General features: G+C 43.0%; 1 protein-coding gene across 5 annotated transcripts in view; it reads left to right on the forward strand.

Annotated features, from left to right (window-relative positions):
- trioa (trio Rho guanine nucleotide exchange factor a) overlaps positions 1-16,647 on the forward strand; it is a 97,318-nt gene that overhangs the window by 37,769 nt on the left and 42,902 nt on the right. For all 5 annotated transcript variants that reach the window (XM_084081148.1, XM_084081149.1, XM_084081150.1 and 2 more), the window contains exons 5-14: positions 2,861-3,053; positions 7,029-7,133; positions 7,313-7,509; positions 8,077-8,335; positions 10,300-10,422; positions 10,946-11,137; positions 12,461-12,592; positions 14,021-14,251; positions 15,083-15,205; positions 15,919-16,110. In XM_084081148.1, coding sequence (XP_083937274.1) covers positions 2,861-3,053; positions 7,029-7,133; positions 7,313-7,509; positions 8,077-8,335; positions 10,300-10,422; positions 10,946-11,137; positions 12,461-12,592; positions 14,021-14,251; positions 15,083-15,205; positions 15,919-16,110 — 1,747 coding nt within the window. The remainder of the gene's footprint in view (positions 1-2,860; positions 3,054-7,028; positions 7,134-7,312; positions 7,510-8,076; positions 8,336-10,299; positions 10,423-10,945; positions 11,138-12,460; positions 12,593-14,020; positions 14,252-15,082; positions 15,206-15,918; positions 16,111-16,647) is intronic.

Genomic DNA, 16,647 nt, shown 5'->3' on the forward strand with positions numbered 1-16,647 from the left:
TTATAGTTTAAAAAAAGGATATTTAGAGTTAGCTTTACAATTGAGAAAAGATTCAAGTTTGGGTTACTTAGCATTAGACATCCAAAGGTTAGGTTTAGGGGTTAGAGTGGGAATTATGCCTGGTGTCATAAATGGGCACTGCACTCCCCCTATAGCCAAAAATAGACACTGTTATTTAAAAAACTTTAAAAAATGACATTCATAAAAGTGCCGTCCTAAAATGTCCTCACAAGTATAGTAATACAAGCGTGTGTGTGTGTTGCGGGTTCACGGGGCTGTGCATGTATTTGTGTGTGCGGGCATAATGCATAATGCATCTTTATGTGTGTGTGAGACAGAGAGGGATGGTGTAGTTAGTGTGTAGGATTAGCAGTGATCGATCTGTCAGCGAGCACGTGACAGACGGGTAAAGGAGGGGAAGAATGAATTACAGAGCGAGATAGGGGTTGAGGAGAGGGGGCAAGAAACATGTGACGGGAGAGAGAGAGAGGGGAGAGAGAGAGGGGAGCGAGGGGAAGAGGGCATGAATAATATTGTGGGCCAGAGAGCCTGCCGCAGCTTTCCCTGCTGCCAAAAACCCATCCTCTACATTTTAATCATGAGAAGGAGGGCGAGAAAGCGAGGGAAGCCGAAGGGAGGGGGAGTTGAGGGAGAGAGATAAGTGGAGGGGAGGACTAGAAAGTGATGTATATGTGTATACTATATATATAGAGGGAAAGAGAGAGAGAGAACACTTGATGTAAGGAAGAGGATATCCATAACAGAGAGAGGAATGAGTGACAGGGGATCGAGAGAGATAAAGGGAAAGAGAGAGCGAGAGAGAGAGAGAGAGAGAGAGAATTGAAGCCGGACTAGAAAGTGAGAGAGAACGCTGAGCGAGAGAGAGGGATCCATAACAGAGAGGGAGGGATGGAGCGAGAGAGAGAGAGAGCAAGAGATTAAAACTAAGTGAGAGCACTACGCATGCGCGGGGAGGTGTGTGAGTGGGTGTAAATGTGTGTGTGTGTGTCTGTGAGTGTGAGTGTCGCAGTAGCGGTGCAGTAGTTGTTGTTGTGGTCGCCGTGGATGAGTAGCTCTGAGCGCTTTGACTCCGAGGTAAATATCTCTCCCTCTTCCGCTCATCTTTTTTTCTATTTTCTCTTTTTTTCACTCTCGCGCTCTCCTCATTACTCTGTTTCTCTCTCTCTCTCTCTCTCCGTCTGTCATCATTCCATCCTTCCTCTGTGCTCGTCTTTTCCCACTTTCTCTGCAAAAAGCAAATATGACAACATCATCTGTCATGTTTGTGATTCCTCTGCTTGTCATCTCTTGTCGTGTTTCCGATCTCTCTTGAGAGAGTTATCGGGTATCTGCGTGTGTCAGCTTTAAACATCACTCCTGTATCTATTGTTGTTACTATTATAATATTATATATTTTTGTTGATATGGTGTATAGGGATTCGTGCAGTAAATATAAACACACAAACTCAATTTCACTCTTTCAAGCTTGTTTTAGATTTTTCCCTGAAATTTTGCATATCTGTGTGTTTCTGTTCAAAAGGTGTTATGCTATTTTTTGGGGGGTTGGGTAAACATCTGCACGCAGCGCTCTGCACCGTCTAACTTCAGACTGGCAGCTTGTAGCTCAGGGGAGAGAGCGGTAGATGTTGGGCGAGGTGGGGGTGGAGAGATTGGGGAAAAGGGGATAAAAAAAGAGAGAAATTAAAAGTCAAAGTCAATGTGATTTAGTGGATTTAAATGAAAGCTAGCTTACGAAACATAGAATGATTAATGGTGGTCGGTGAAGGTAGGTTAGGGGGAATTTGTGTGTGTGTGTGTGTGTGTGTGTGTGTGTGTGTGTGTGTGTGTGTGTGTGTGTGTGTGTGTGTGTGTGTGTGTGAGATCTCCTGAGGGAGCGAGTCTCACTAAAGCACAATTCTGCCGATGTGTACTTTTCTGCACAGAACTATGGCTCATTTGTAATTGTTTATGTTTCATGTGTGCATGGTTGTGTATTACTACATATATTTGCGTGCGTGTGCACTGCGCACACATTTATTTTTCCTTAGTTATGTGTATGCGTGGTGTGTGGGTGGGGGCATACCGCTTGTGTGTGTGCGTGGGTGTGTGCTGCGTAGGCTGCTCACAGTATAGAAAATGCGTCATCATCTCATGGTTTGTTGTGATTCTTTCCTCCCCCCCCCCTCCCCCCTCCTTCTGGATTAACTTCTCTCCATCCATCCCTGCCCCGCCTCTACCGTATCTCTCACCATCCATACCTCTGTGCATATGTCTCTCTCTCTCTGTCGTGCCCGCTCTCTCCAACCCTCCCCTCATTCGTTCTTCCTCTCTCTGTCTGTCCACTCCTCTTACTCTCTTTTTACTCTCTCACTCCATCTCTTTTTTTCCTCTCCTTTTCTCTCTTTCTTTACACGCTCCCCACTCCCTCAGTTTTTCTGTTTTGTTTCTCTACTGTCTCAGTCCCTTCTCTCTCTTTTGCTCACACTTTCTCTCTACATCTCTGTACCACTCCCCCCCCTGCTTTCTCTCTCTCCCCCTTGCTCTTCCTCTCTCCATCTCTGTCCCCCCCCCCCGCTTTCTCTCTCTCTCCCTTGCTCTTTCTCTCTCTATTTATCTCTATCTCTGTCCCCATTGGCAACGTGACAAACAATACGTTTGTCAAAGCAAAAGTAGAATAAAACAATCAAAACAAAACAATGTATGTAGTGTACAATTAAAAGAGAGTAAAGAAATACTTAAACAGCCGTGCATTTGCTGTCAGAAATAGTTATATACATGGGAAAGGTTAGCTTGGGTTCAAACTTCTGAAACAAGTGTCAGCGATATTTCAATGTTTTTCATCTTCTCCCCCCCCCTTCAGTGAGGAGGTGTGTAAACATGGCTTCACGGTCATCGTGGACATGCGCGGCTCCAAGTGGGACAGCATCAAGCCTCTGCTGAAGATCCTCCAGGAGTCGTTCCCCAGCTGCATCCACGTCGCGCTCATCATCAAACCAGACAACTTCTGGCAGAAGCAGAGGACCAACTTTGGAAGCTCCAAGTTTGAGTTTGAGGTGAGAATATCGGAAATATATCGAAACCGACATTTAGAACTTCTAACAGACTTAATATATATATATATATGTTTTAATATAAATATTTATCATCAACACAACTAAATCAATTTATTTATTTTTAAATCTTCGTTCACCAATCGTAATCGATGCAGTCATTTTTAATAATCGTGATATTGATTTGAAGTCATATCGCCCAGGCCTACTGGTGGCCAATGTTGGTTGTGCTGCAGCTTTGCAGTTGTCAGGATGAGAAGCTGAGTTAGATGTCAGTTTTTCCTGTTTACTGTTGACTAGCGTCAGTATATTTTAATTAGTTATAAACTGCAGTGTTTCCTCTAGACTGGTTTTCAGCCAACCCATGACATAATTGGCGCGGCTGGAGGGGATTACATTACATTAATAATGTTTTCTGTTCACTAGTCTGTATATTCAAGACTTAGAACAAACTGATCAAAAGGAATGTTAATAAGGTGAATTAATTGCATAAAAATAAGCTCCGATGCTCAAACGATTGTTGATTTCTGAATGAATGGGTATTGGGCTTTAATTTTTAGCATAAAAAGAGCAATTTAAAAAAAAAAATTCGGGGCACGGTGGCGCAGTCGGTAGCGCTGTCGCCTCACAGCTAGAAGGTCCTGGGTTCGATTCCCGCCAGGGACGCTGGGGGCGTGTCTTCTCCTCCGCGTCATCAGCGCCCATACCCAGGGTGGGGTTGGCGAAAGGGCCTACTCTGTGTGGAGTTTGCATGTTCTCCCCGTGTCTCCTAGGGTAGTTAATACCCTCACAAAAACATGTAGTAATCCTGGTCACTATACCGCCTCCCCCATGACAGCCGGGGCGCCTGATGGAGGGGAAGGGAACTGGTTGGAATAACGTGTTCCTTCCACGCGCTACGTCCAACCAGGGAAACTCCCCCCTGTCAGGTGACAAGAAGGTCAGTTGGCTCTCATGCACTGAAGGAAGCATGAGCTCGGCCCTGGCCTCCCTGGCTGTGGGGGACTGGTGTAGTGCTGGTGTAGGGCTGGTGTAGCGCCCAGGATCACTTAGGAAAGTGGCACCGGGTGAAAAAAATGGGTTACAAAAATCGCGGGATAAAAATTAAGTAAAAAAAAAAAAAAAAGAGCAATTTCGTTGGTCAATTTACAAAACATGTGGACCTCTACAGCAGTGGTCTCAACCTGTGGGTCTGGACCCCATATGATTTTGGCGGGGGGTCCCCAGATTACAGTGACAATTTAAGGACTTTTAAGACCTTTTTAATACCTACAAAAAAAGCCCTTTAGAGCATCAAACTATACTATAAAAACTGGTCAAACATTGGCCAAATTGTAAAATATTATAAGAAAGAGGCAAAAGTTTTGAAAATAGACGATCTTCAAGCTCACCGTTGTGAGCTTGTATATCGGCTATTTTCACAATATTTATCTTTGGAACCGAGACTAAATTGAATGCCTCAACTCCTACATTCCAAGTGCTTATCAGGGCGGGGGGGTCCCCAGTTCAAATATTATTATTATTTTGGGGGGTCACAGCCTGAAAAGGTTGAGAGCCACTGCTCTACAGTACACAGGTCAAAATGTTGTCAGCATAACGCTGCTTCCTGAAACGCTGCATTATGGTGATGTTGTTACAGAATGGTGAAATGACATTGAGAGAATGTAATACTGCATTACCTGCTGAATCATGAATCATTTTTTTGTAGTGAAGGATTTTGAGGTTAGCATCGCTAAACATAGCCTCGTCTGATTTCAAGCCTGTTTTATTCATGCACTCTAATGAGGCTTTAACAAGCGGCTCCCGCATTTCCCACTATCCCACTGGGTCTTTTTTTGTGTTATGACAAGTGTTGCTTAAAGCCATTTCCCAATGTTAATTAGCATTTTTTGTCTGTGCAGTCTATTACCGCGAGTGGAAAGTTGCAATTATTAGCCTGGTAGATAAAGACACGTGTGCGCACAGCGCACCCAAGCAAAATTGATTGGCCTTTGATCATTGACACGTGTATGCGCACGCGCCTGCACACACACACACACACACACACACACACACACACACAGAAACACGTGGTATTGAGCCGGTCTGATGATACTATATTGACTGGTTCATGAGTGTATTGAATGAGAAGCCACTTGCTGCAGGGCAGGATACAATTAAACAGCAAGTGTCCTGCTATGACAGTGTGCCTATTCCGCAAGTGTGTGTGCATGTGTGTGTGTGTTACTGAGTGTGACATTCTGCCATCCGTTTGGCAAACTTTCCCGAGTCTAATAAAATGTCACAGAGTTACCACTGCGGATGCGCTCTGTCATAGAGGTTTGTGTGTGTGTGTGTGTGTGTGAGAGAGAGAGTTCTTAAACCTGGCTCTGCAAAAATGAAACCTGCAGTAGGATCTGCTTTGCTATATCTACAGTGCCCCCCCTCCCATACCCATTTTTTTCTGTAGAAATTGAACATTCCATGAAGAGATGGAACATTCCTATCTACTTTGTTGAAAAGAACAGACAAGGCAAACTTTTTAGAGTAGAAGAAAAGAGCATAGCACAAAGTGGACTATAGCCTTGAATTTTCTAAAGTGTGTGTGTGTGTGTGTGTGTGTGTGTGTGTGTGTGTGTGTGTGTGTGTGTGTGTGTGAGAGAGGCTGGGAGAGAAAGGGATTGAGAGATGTTGGGGGGGGGGGGGGGTGAATACATCTCTTTGTGTTGATTGTTGGTTATCCAAGCCCCCCACTAGCCAATAATCCTCAACGTTTTATTGGTCCTTTTTATTGAACGCAGTGCAAATCAATTATGTTGTCCGACAATAGAGATAAAGCAGCATATAGCAGTATCAGGGGTTTTCAATGGCAACAACCATGCTCTTTCACATAATACAACAAACCCACGCAAACCCACACAAAGCCTCTCTCGCTCTCCACTTTCTCTCTCTCTCTCTCAATTCCCAGTTCAATTCAGATGAGCTTTATTGACATTGGAAACATAAAGCACATTTACATTGCCAAAGCAAGTGTGAAATACTTTGTAGGGGAAAAAAGTATGTACATGTCATGTAACAATACATGCCTACTAGATAGAATAAAGAAATGTGTAAACAGAGCTGTGTAACATTGCAACACCACAATGAAATATAGGTACTTAAAAATACAAACCAAACAGTTTGCTTTTGCAGAGAAACAAGTAAAAAATTACTTTAACATTTTTGAAAAACATTTTTTTTTGGAAAGTGCAGCGTACAATCCTTTTTCACGCCATGTACATACATTTCAGACATGCAAACTTGTAGCTCTTCAGCTACAATAGCCGTTTTGAATCCAAATAGGGCAATTGTGTGACACCTGACCCGAAAAAACATGTTGTCACCTTTTTCACCTCAGGGCTGTTTGCATGCCTGCATTTCTTAGTGCAATTCCAAAAGTTGTTTTTCTGTGATGTCCTTTTGCAAATGTTCCCAGTCTTGTTTTTAATGTATTTCAAGGTATTTGCTCTGAATGTACATGTAATTAGTACGCTGCAGATAGTGCAGGAATACCCATATGATTGGCAGTCTTTATGGTGGTTGTATTCCATTGGATGTCCTTTACCTGTCACAACAGCTTGCAAACCTGGCTGCTGTGTTTGCACATTATTGTACAGCGAGGAAAGGATTTTGAATTATTATTAATGTGAGCGGTAGAGGATGTGAGATGAAACCAGAGAACAGTGGGAAGGGATTAGAGGTGTCTGTGACAACGGTCCTCGATCCTGTCACGGCCCATCGGATGTCAAATCCTGTGATGTCGACTGCTAGTGATCGTCCAATCACAGCGGTTTAGACGATCACTAGCAGGCTGAAATAGAGTTGAAATGAGATCGTGGACCGATGAGCTCTCACCTCCTGCTGTGTCTGTCCACAAACATACGCCAGGTGATTTTGATGTTACCTTTCACTGAAATCCACTTAACCTACAGTATCCCCCCCATCTCTCTCAATCTTCAGACCACCATGGTGTCATTAGAAGGCCTGTCCAAGGTGGTAGACCCCTCACAGCTGACGGCAGACTTCGAGGGGAGTCTGGACTACAACCATGAAGAGTGGATAGAGGTGAGATTAGCGGACCTTCCAGTGTCTCAGTTTGTTTCTAAATCTATGTATACACAGTAAAATCGTCAGTGTTAATGCATGTATCCATGTGCTTCCGTATTTACTGGGAAAGATATTTACTGGGAAAGATTTTCTTTCGGTACACCTATAAGTGACTGTTGACCATTTTGCTGTACCAGGTGCGGGTGGCCTTTGAGGAGTTCTCGGGCCATGCGAGCCAGATGCTGTCGAGGTTGGAGGAGATGCAGGAGACGGTGTCCAGGAAGGACTTCCCTCAAGACCTGGAAGGAGCCAGGAGAATGATAGAGGAACACGCCACGCTGAAGAAGAAGGTCATCAAAGCCCCCATAGAGGAGCTAGACACGGAGGGACAGAGGTACACACACACACACACACACACACACACACACACACACACACACACACACACACACACACACAATGAGGATGATGATAAGTTGGCAGTCAATGTCATGTCCTCCTATATAGGTTTCCCATTTCCATCGTCTTTGATCTTTGCATCGTATTCATTCATTGCACACTTTATCATACAAAGAATAATGAAAATGGCAGATCTACCAAGCTCAGAACGCGTGGCTCCCGGACGCGTTCTGAGCTTGTAGATCGGCTATTTTTGAAGATCTTTTGAGATATAATGCATATAATGACATGCCCAGGGACGCTAGGTTGAAAGTGGTCAACATTTCAAAAATAACTTGATTTGTGTGAAAAGTACACAAAGTTTCGTAATATTATTTAGTATATATATAAGCTGTGGCACATAGCTAATGTTAACTCAATTTGCAATTTCTTCAACTGGTTGGCTGTATGAATACCAAGACCATAATTCTACATAATTGTGCCAATTGGCCTAACAAAATGTTTCAGTTGTGAGATTTCATTTAGCTTTTTAATCCGTGATGCGTGTCCCACCTCCTCCTAGGTTGCTGCAGCGCATTCAGAGCAGTGAGCCCTACTCCAACCGGAACAGTGGAGGAGGTGGTGGTGGGGGTGGAGGTGGAGGAGGAGGAGGAGGAGGTGGAATGTGTAACATCGACACCCAGGGCCTGGTGCCCCGCGTCAGCCAGCTGCTGGACAAGCTGCACTCCACCCGCCAGCACCTCCACCAGGCCTGGCACGTCCGCAAGCTGCAGCTGGACCAGTGCTTCCAGCTCCGCCTGTTCGAACAGGACGCAGAGAAGGTAAGGGCAGTGGTTCTAGATAGATAGATAGATAGATAGATAGATTGATTGATTGATTGATTGATTGATTGATTGAATACTTTTATTAGTCAGAAATGTAAACAGCACGCGTTAACAGTAAGACCCAAGTCTAAAAGGATAACACAAAAAAGTTCTGGGGACTTGTTTCCATTGTGGTGCTACGTATTCAATTCCTCAACATAGCATACAAAATTAACACAATACATACATGTCATCAACCAATACAAACACTATACGTACAAAGCAAACATTTACATTTACCTCCCCTTGTGGTCTCCTGATGTTTTTTCAGTCCAGTTTTGATTTTTTGTTTTATTTCAGCTGATAAAAAGAAAAGTATTTATAAATACATATTTAAATATTAAGATAAGCAACATACAATACTGTATACAACACTATACACCCTCAGCAGTACTAGCATAGTGCAAGACAAGTAAAAGTACAAGAGAACGCACAGAAGCATACCATACTGAACTGCTTATTTCCGAGCCATTAGTGTGTGTTTCCGAGCAATTAGATTGCGTCGTGGCGAGAGCAAAGAGTGTTGTAACTCTCTCCTTCTGCTTATACCTACTGCATTCAATTAAAAAAATCGGAATCCTGTTTATTCGTGTTAATTACAGTATGTTTGCACATGCCAGGAATCTAACATGGCGTTTGGTCACATGCACAGAAGTAGTAGTCCAGAATTAGAAAATAATCTCAGTTGAATTAGAAAATTCTGATTCGATCGCACAGTACCCAACAGTCTATTTTCCAGGAAGATGTACAGGTTGACGTAATGTAAACACTGTGGTAAACAAAAATGAATTGAAAATGCTATTTATTTTGAAGAGGGATGCACATTTTGGAGCAAGTAGCAGAATAAAATAGGATATTGCAGTAAAAAAGAAAAAAAAAGAGAGAGAGAGAGAAAGTGAGAGAGAGAGCTGCAGTAGTCATGGACGGACTGCAGTAGTAGTAGGAGCTTGTTGCTAGGACACCAACCATGGCCATGGGTTGGGGTTGTTCTGTTCTGTGGGAGAGCCTGCCTGCCTGAGAGGATTCTCTCTAATAGAGGCATTCCATAACTGGCCTGTGAAAGATGCAATCTTCTCTACACACCCACTGCAGCACACACACACACACACACACACACACACACACACACACACACACACACACACACACACACACACACACACACACACATAAAATGAATAATCTATATAATTTTGACTTATGGCAGTTCCAAACGGACCCTTACAGGTCTGTAACTCTGAGAGTGTAGTGTACAAATGGACTCTTCGGGGTCCATTTGGTTCCATTTTGTACACTGTCAGAGTTATGTTGGTCCTTGAAATTAAAATGTTTGAGAACCACTGGTATTGTAATTGTATAGCAGAAGTGAAGTCCACATACCATCCTCTGAGTGTGATAAAAACGGTTCCGAAAACGGTTCCAAAGGTGATGTAACCGATTCCAGTTCCTCAGTGTTGGAAACCGTTCCCCTGGTTCCTCCCAATCCTATTACGTTCACTATAACTATGTTATACACTCTTTTAGAAGCCACACGTCTGATGTCTGTATGCAGTCAATCTACTTTTAAGAAAAATATGTTTAACTCCCGATGCCATGGAGAAATACTTCACTAATCACAATCCTAAAGTGTAGAAGCAAAGGCTCTGGTTGGTTGCACTCGCGTTACCGTGGAAATGGTGCCGCCCCCGTGAATGTAACACGAGTTTCTGTTACCCTAGATCCCATAGCCAGGAGACACGATCTTACTTAGTCGTTGAAAATCACAGCAAGTCGACTACAATATTTTAAAACATTAACAATGTAAATACTTTAATTATTTTTGTGTATCTTCTCATTGGGTTGGTGTAATTGTGTGTGTGTGTGTGTGTGTGTGTGTGTGTGTGTGTGTGTGTGTGCATGCGTGATCTCTCTCCCTGACTCAGATGTTTGATTGGATCATGCACAACAAGGGTCTGTTCCTGGCGGGCTACACGGAGATCGGCAACAACCATCCCCACGCCATGGAGCTGCAAACCCAGCACAATCACTTTGCAATGAACTGCATGGTAATACGCACACACACACACACACACACACACACACACACACACACACACACACACACACACACACACACACATCAGGGGGTAGTCTATTTATGCCCACTCGAGCCCTGTTCCGTATAATCGTTTAGCTTGTGCACGGAGCTTTTGCATGTATTGTGAATGCACATGCACCTCATCTCAGCCAGGTGCTGTTGGACAGTGCCGTTCCTCATCTACAGCCTGTGTTGCATAACTGTTATGAAACTGTTGGCACTGGGAATCAATCTGCTGGCTACTGCAGAACTGATGCTGATGCATCACAATCGATGCCAGCTCTCTCTCCTCTCTTCTCCTCTCCTCTCCTGCCGTCCCTGAAGCTTTTATCGTATTGGACATTTTATTTAGTACATTTATTGGCTTTTGCACTGTTTTGATCTGGGTTGTTTCAGTGGGAAATGCTCTTTGGTTTTCCTATGTATGAAAGTGCATAGGGAAATGACAAATAAAGGAAATCTAACCCTTCTCCCCTTTCCTGTCTCGGCAGAACGTGTATGTAAACATCAACCGGATCATGTCGGTGGGGAACCGCCTCTTGGAGTCCGGTCACTATGCCTCCCAGCAGATCAAGCAGATCTCAGGTCAGCTGGAGCAGGAGTGGAAGGCCTTCGCCGCGGCGCTGGACGAACGCAGCACTTTGCTGGAAATGTCGGCCAGCTTCCACCAGAAATGTGACCAGGTAGGTCCCTCCACAAGGGGTGTATGTTAGATGCCTGGACGGATTTACACAGAGTACATAGAGGTGGTGTGATTAATACAATTATTATTTTCGTTTGTCTCCGCCTTTTCTCCATAAAAAGGAAAGCTATAATAATGATAATGTAATAATAATAATGTAAATATAGTTAAGTTATTCTTTTTGTACTCTATCAGTGTTTATTCAAATTTTCATAGCAATTGTGGCAAATTTCCAACTGTTTGGTGCTGGTCTTTATTTAAATCTTGTGATTTTATACCTGGACTCAATGAGCTTCAGGCTTGGATTTTGCCGGCTTCGACTCAGGTGGTCTTGGCTACAGCTCTCCACATGCACAAGTGCATGCACGCACGCACGCACGCACGCGTGCACACACACACACACACACACACACACACACACACACACACACACACACACACACACACACACACACACACACACCTTCAGGGTTGAAAATAGCCTCTTGGCACCGTTGGCTGAATATGTGCTAACATATGCTGGGCTATTAGCATATATTTACATAGACATAAGCAGTGTGTGAGTAAAGTATTTGCTACCCATGGTTTATTTCAGTCTGTGCTCATTAGCTCTGCCACCATGGAATGATTTATCATTGCAAATGAACACAAAAAAACACAATCCCCAGTGAGAGAACAGGGGCAGTCTGACATCCTCTGACCTGGAATATAGCCGTCATCCTGCCAGCCTTTCATGTCTCCCATTTTCTTCTCCTCTGTACCAATAAACCTTCACTTATATCCCTGTGCTATTCATCTGTGGCTCATTTCAATCCTACCGGGTTGGAGAGGAGGGCAGAAGGCAATAATTAATATTTTTTTGTCCTTGTTCTTCCTGTAAGGGGGAGGTAGGGGTTGGGGGGGTTATTAGCTGGATAGAGAATAGTACAGTATATGAACTCGCCACATGTTAATTAAGGGCCTCTTCTCCCATGCAGGAGGAATACTTCTCCGCAGCAGTTTGTGGGGTTGAAATTATGACATTATTTTTTTCATTTATTTGTTTATCCAACAGTGCAACAGAGTTGCATGTAGCTAATTTGCATCTGTGGTCCCTCCCTGGGACCATTATGCATGGTTGAAAGCAGCTAATAGTAAACAGTTGCAGAATGTCGCTCAGGGAGTTAATTATACTGTAGTATATGCTGTGTATGACTAACCTATGACTCACTGCAATGGATTTTTCATGTTTAGTGAATTGCTTTGTACATTTCACTAATAGAGTGTGTGTGTGTGTGTGTGTGTGTGTGTGTGTGTGTGTGTGTGTGTGTGTGTGTCCTTCCAGTACATGAGTAACGTGGACTCGTGGTGTAAAGCGTGCGGAGAGGTGGACTTGCCCTCGGAACTTCAAGACTTAGAAGACGCGATACACCACCACCAAGGCCTATATGAACACATCACTGCTGCTTATTCGGAGGTATTACAATCAATCATCATCATAAACTAAGGAAGGGAAGGGCAGGGGAGACCTTCGTTAATCCCGCTGGGGTAATTCAGTTTTAAGTTTTACCCAGCTGATGGCTGCTCAGATGGTCATGATGAGCGCTCGGGAGGAGGTTAAAGGACGACTTCACCCATTTTCAACCTATCTTCATATAATTAGATCGATGGGGAATCCAAGCTAATGGAAACTGCAGGCTTTCTATTCCTGTGAAAGTTAACATGCTATAATGGAAGCCATTGTTCTCACGTTAACAAAAAAATGAAAAAATTAGGGGAAAAATACCTGCCTAACGATGATGTCACTGGTAGGCGGGTTTCTGAACTGTCCACAGCCCTCTGAGACACAGACGAGTAGATTTTTTTTAGCATTATTATCATCATTAGTGAGAACCAATTATATGAAGATAGTTTGAAAATGGGTGAAGTTGTTCGACAATTCGACGCGTAGATATGGGCGGGCCGGCAGGCAAACCAGTGAACTTCTGATTACCAGATGGCCTCTCTACCCACTAAGCTACAGCTGCCCCAAAAATAAGAAACTTTTAATGCATGATCATTGATCTACCGTGCCTTCAAACTCCACAGCTTTTGCATACGTAACTATATGTGACAAAATCTCCTCTTGTATCATGTTTTTTTGGTTTGTGTCGTTAGCCACTTTAAGATGCAATCCATCATTTATTTAAAGTGAATAAAACGTTATTTCAACCCAGTACAGTATAACTAAAAGAACTGTGGTCATCTCCCTACTCTCCTCCTGAGACATTAAGATCCCGTGGTAGGATAGGACACCTACTGGTTGACAAGAGGTATTGCATGAAATAGAAAGTGAAATATCTCGCCTTCCCAAGCAAGCTTTCCGTTATAGCTCAACAGGAGAAATTTCTGCACTCGTGCAGGAGACCTGGTTTCGAATCCCGGATTGGATTTTCAAGGGTTTTTTTTAACAGTGAAAGTAGCCGATCTACAAGCTCACAACGTGTTGAGTGAGTTTTTTTTTTCTTCTTTTTTTATTAACTCTCTCAGTGCCAGACCCCGAGTTATCCCGAGTTTTTAATGAATACCCTCCCTGCCAGAACGAAAAATCCCCACTTTTAAAAAAAAATTACCCAAGATATCATTATCTGAAGATGTGCAGCTCCATCCACTCCTTGTTTAACTTACAACTGAAAAAGGCTGTATCTCGCTTCCTAAGCACTTTTTTTTTACTTTGAAAAAAACAAAAAAAATCTTGGCACAGTTCGCAATATTTTTTTTATTTCATTGGCACTGAGAGAGTTAAATAAATTAAAAAATGTGAATTTGTTTTAAAAAATTGAAACTTTTAGCCTATGATGACATGCCCAAAATAGGCAGCCAGGTTGAAAGTTATTGAAGTAACATCACCACCTGCTTTATGCAGGTGAGCCAGGACGGCAAAGCCCTGCTGGACAAGCTGCAGAGACCGCTGACCCCGGGCGCCGCCGACTCGTTGACGGCGTCGGCCAACTACTCCAAGGCGGTGCACCACGTCCTGGACATCATCCACGAGGTGCTGCACCACCAGAGGCAGCTGGAGAACATCTGGCAGCATCGCAAGGTCCGCCTGCACCAGCGTCTCCAGCTCTGTGTCTTCCAACAGGACGTTCAGCAGGTCCGTATGTGCGCGTGAACACACAAACACACACAATCACGCAGACACATATAACGCTGAATTCACACACAGCAGCTGTGAGTGAAAATCCGTAGCATCAAAATGTACTTAAAGTACCAAAAGTAGAAAGTACTCATTATTCAATTCAATCATTAAGTTTTTAAATAAAATGTATACAAATCTTTTGAAAATAGCAGATCTAGAAGCTCAGAATGCGTCTGAGATGTACTGGAATAAAAGTAAAAGTACAGAAAATTGGAAATACTCCAGTAAAGTAAAAAATACCTCAAAGTACAGTACTTGAGTAAATGTAAACTTTTCACGACTGCAAAAAGCCAGCATCTGTTCCCGGCAGTAGAGCTCACAGACGGGGAGGAGAAGTGCAGACACTCGATGCTTGTCTCTGGCAGCATGTTTGTAAATGAGTTACACAAGTTTTACATTTTAGGCAAGAAATAGGCCATGTAGTTGCACAGTCTTGATTGATTTCACACCTGCAACTGCTAGTTTAAAACTGTGTTAGCAATATTCACTACTTCTAGTAGACCGTTTCTGTGGTGTCGAGTTAATACGTTTTTTAATAAATGAGGATTATCAGAAAATCAATAAAGCACTTTGCCTTTGATAAACAAGGATATAATGTGTAGCCTCTTTTCCTATAGCCGCTGTAATTTATTTTATATACTGTTGAACTGCTATAATAATAATCAGTTGTAGTGTACTACCGCATCTCTGAACATTAGAGCTCCCCCTTGTGGTGCCTTATTGTCCTGGGACCCCCTGTTTGTTTCACTGTGGGAATGTTTATTTTGTGTGTGCATATACAAACAGGTGTTGGACTGGATTGAAAACCATGGCGAGGCCTTCCTCAGTAAACACACCGGTGTGGGCAAGTCCCTGCATCGAGCCAGAGCTCTCCAGAAACGCCATGAAGATTTTGAGGAAGTTGCCCAGGTACGTTTTTCTTACATGTATTTCGCATGCTAAGAATTGCTACAGTACAACACAATATTTAATGCTTTTTTCCACCATCTATATACTCTGTAGGTATATTCTGTAAATCCTTTTACAATTCTAATGTTTTTTTGCACACCTGCAATATAAGGTTGTTCAAAACCCTCTACACTTATCATACTATACACACTGGCACACACTTGATCACTTTTTCACTCTTTCTTACTTGCTGCTAAGTTTGTACTTGAATTATACAGTACCTTGTTTTTTTATATCTTGTTTTTATGAGCTTGACAAAATAAATGTCAGTATATCCATCTGTTGGGTGTGATCTATTTATCGTTCCATCAGTGCCATCATATCCTGTTTCCACTCTCCACTCTCGGTCCTCACTTTCTGTTCTCCTTTCTTTTCAGTGTACTGTATGTGAATTATATACCGTATATGTTTTAACCACATGAACCCAGGCATCCCAGTTATGGGGCAAACAAATTGCAGAAAAACAAGCTGCAAGAGGAGACTTGGAAATAGACCCCTCAACGAAGCATATAGGATTTAAGTGGTTAACCACCTCTCTCCCTCTCTCTCTGTCTCTCTCTCTGTCTCTCCCTCTTTCTCTCTCTCTCTCTCTCTCTCTCTTTCTCTGTCTCTCTCTCTTTCTCTCTCTCTCTCTCTCTCTCTCTCTCTCTCTCTCTCTCTCTCTCTGGTTGTAGAACACATACACTAATGCAGACAAGTTGCTGGAGGCAGCAGAGCAGCTGGCCCAGACGGGGGAGTGCGACCCGGAGGAGATCTACCAGGCCGCCCACCAGCTGGAAGACCGCATCCAGGACTTTGTGCGCCGCGTGGAGCAGCGCAAGGTTCTCCTCGACATGTCCGTCGCCTTCCACACGCACGTCAAGGAGGTAAGGCAGGCTGGATAAACAGCAGGGGCGTGTAGATGTGTGTACGCACAAACTTGACTGGATTTTGACTTTATCTAACGCAGTTTTAGGAACATTAATCAATTATTGTGAAAGACAAGTTTGGAATTCGATGGAATACGTTTGCAAGAAGTCAACCGTGTACAATTCATTGGCAATTTGAAAATACTAGTTATTGTAGTTTGTATTTTTTGTTAGGTTTTATCTTTTATTTAGTTATTGTCATTTCGTTGAAGTCAGTTTAATATTGGTTAGTTTCCAGCGTGTGTGTGCTAGTTTCAGTTTAGTATTTATCGTTTAAAAATGTTTTAGTTTAGTTTTCATGATTTTCAGTTTGAGTTGTTATCTTAATATAGGTGGTATTTGTCAAGGGTAAGATCAGAATAGATATCACAATACAAACACAACACTTTGTGAAGGCAATTTAGACACCCCAGTCTCAGCATATGTAACATACAGTACATAACATAATATGCACCAATGTATCCTCATGATTTTTCACCAAATTGATATTGACTA

This window comes from Gymnoscopelus microlampas (genome assembly GCF_963454915.1).
Source record: "Gymnoscopelus microlampas genome assembly, chromosome: 15".
Lineage (NCBI taxonomy): Eukaryota > Metazoa > Chordata > Actinopteri > Myctophiformes > Myctophidae > Gymnoscopelus > Gymnoscopelus microlampas.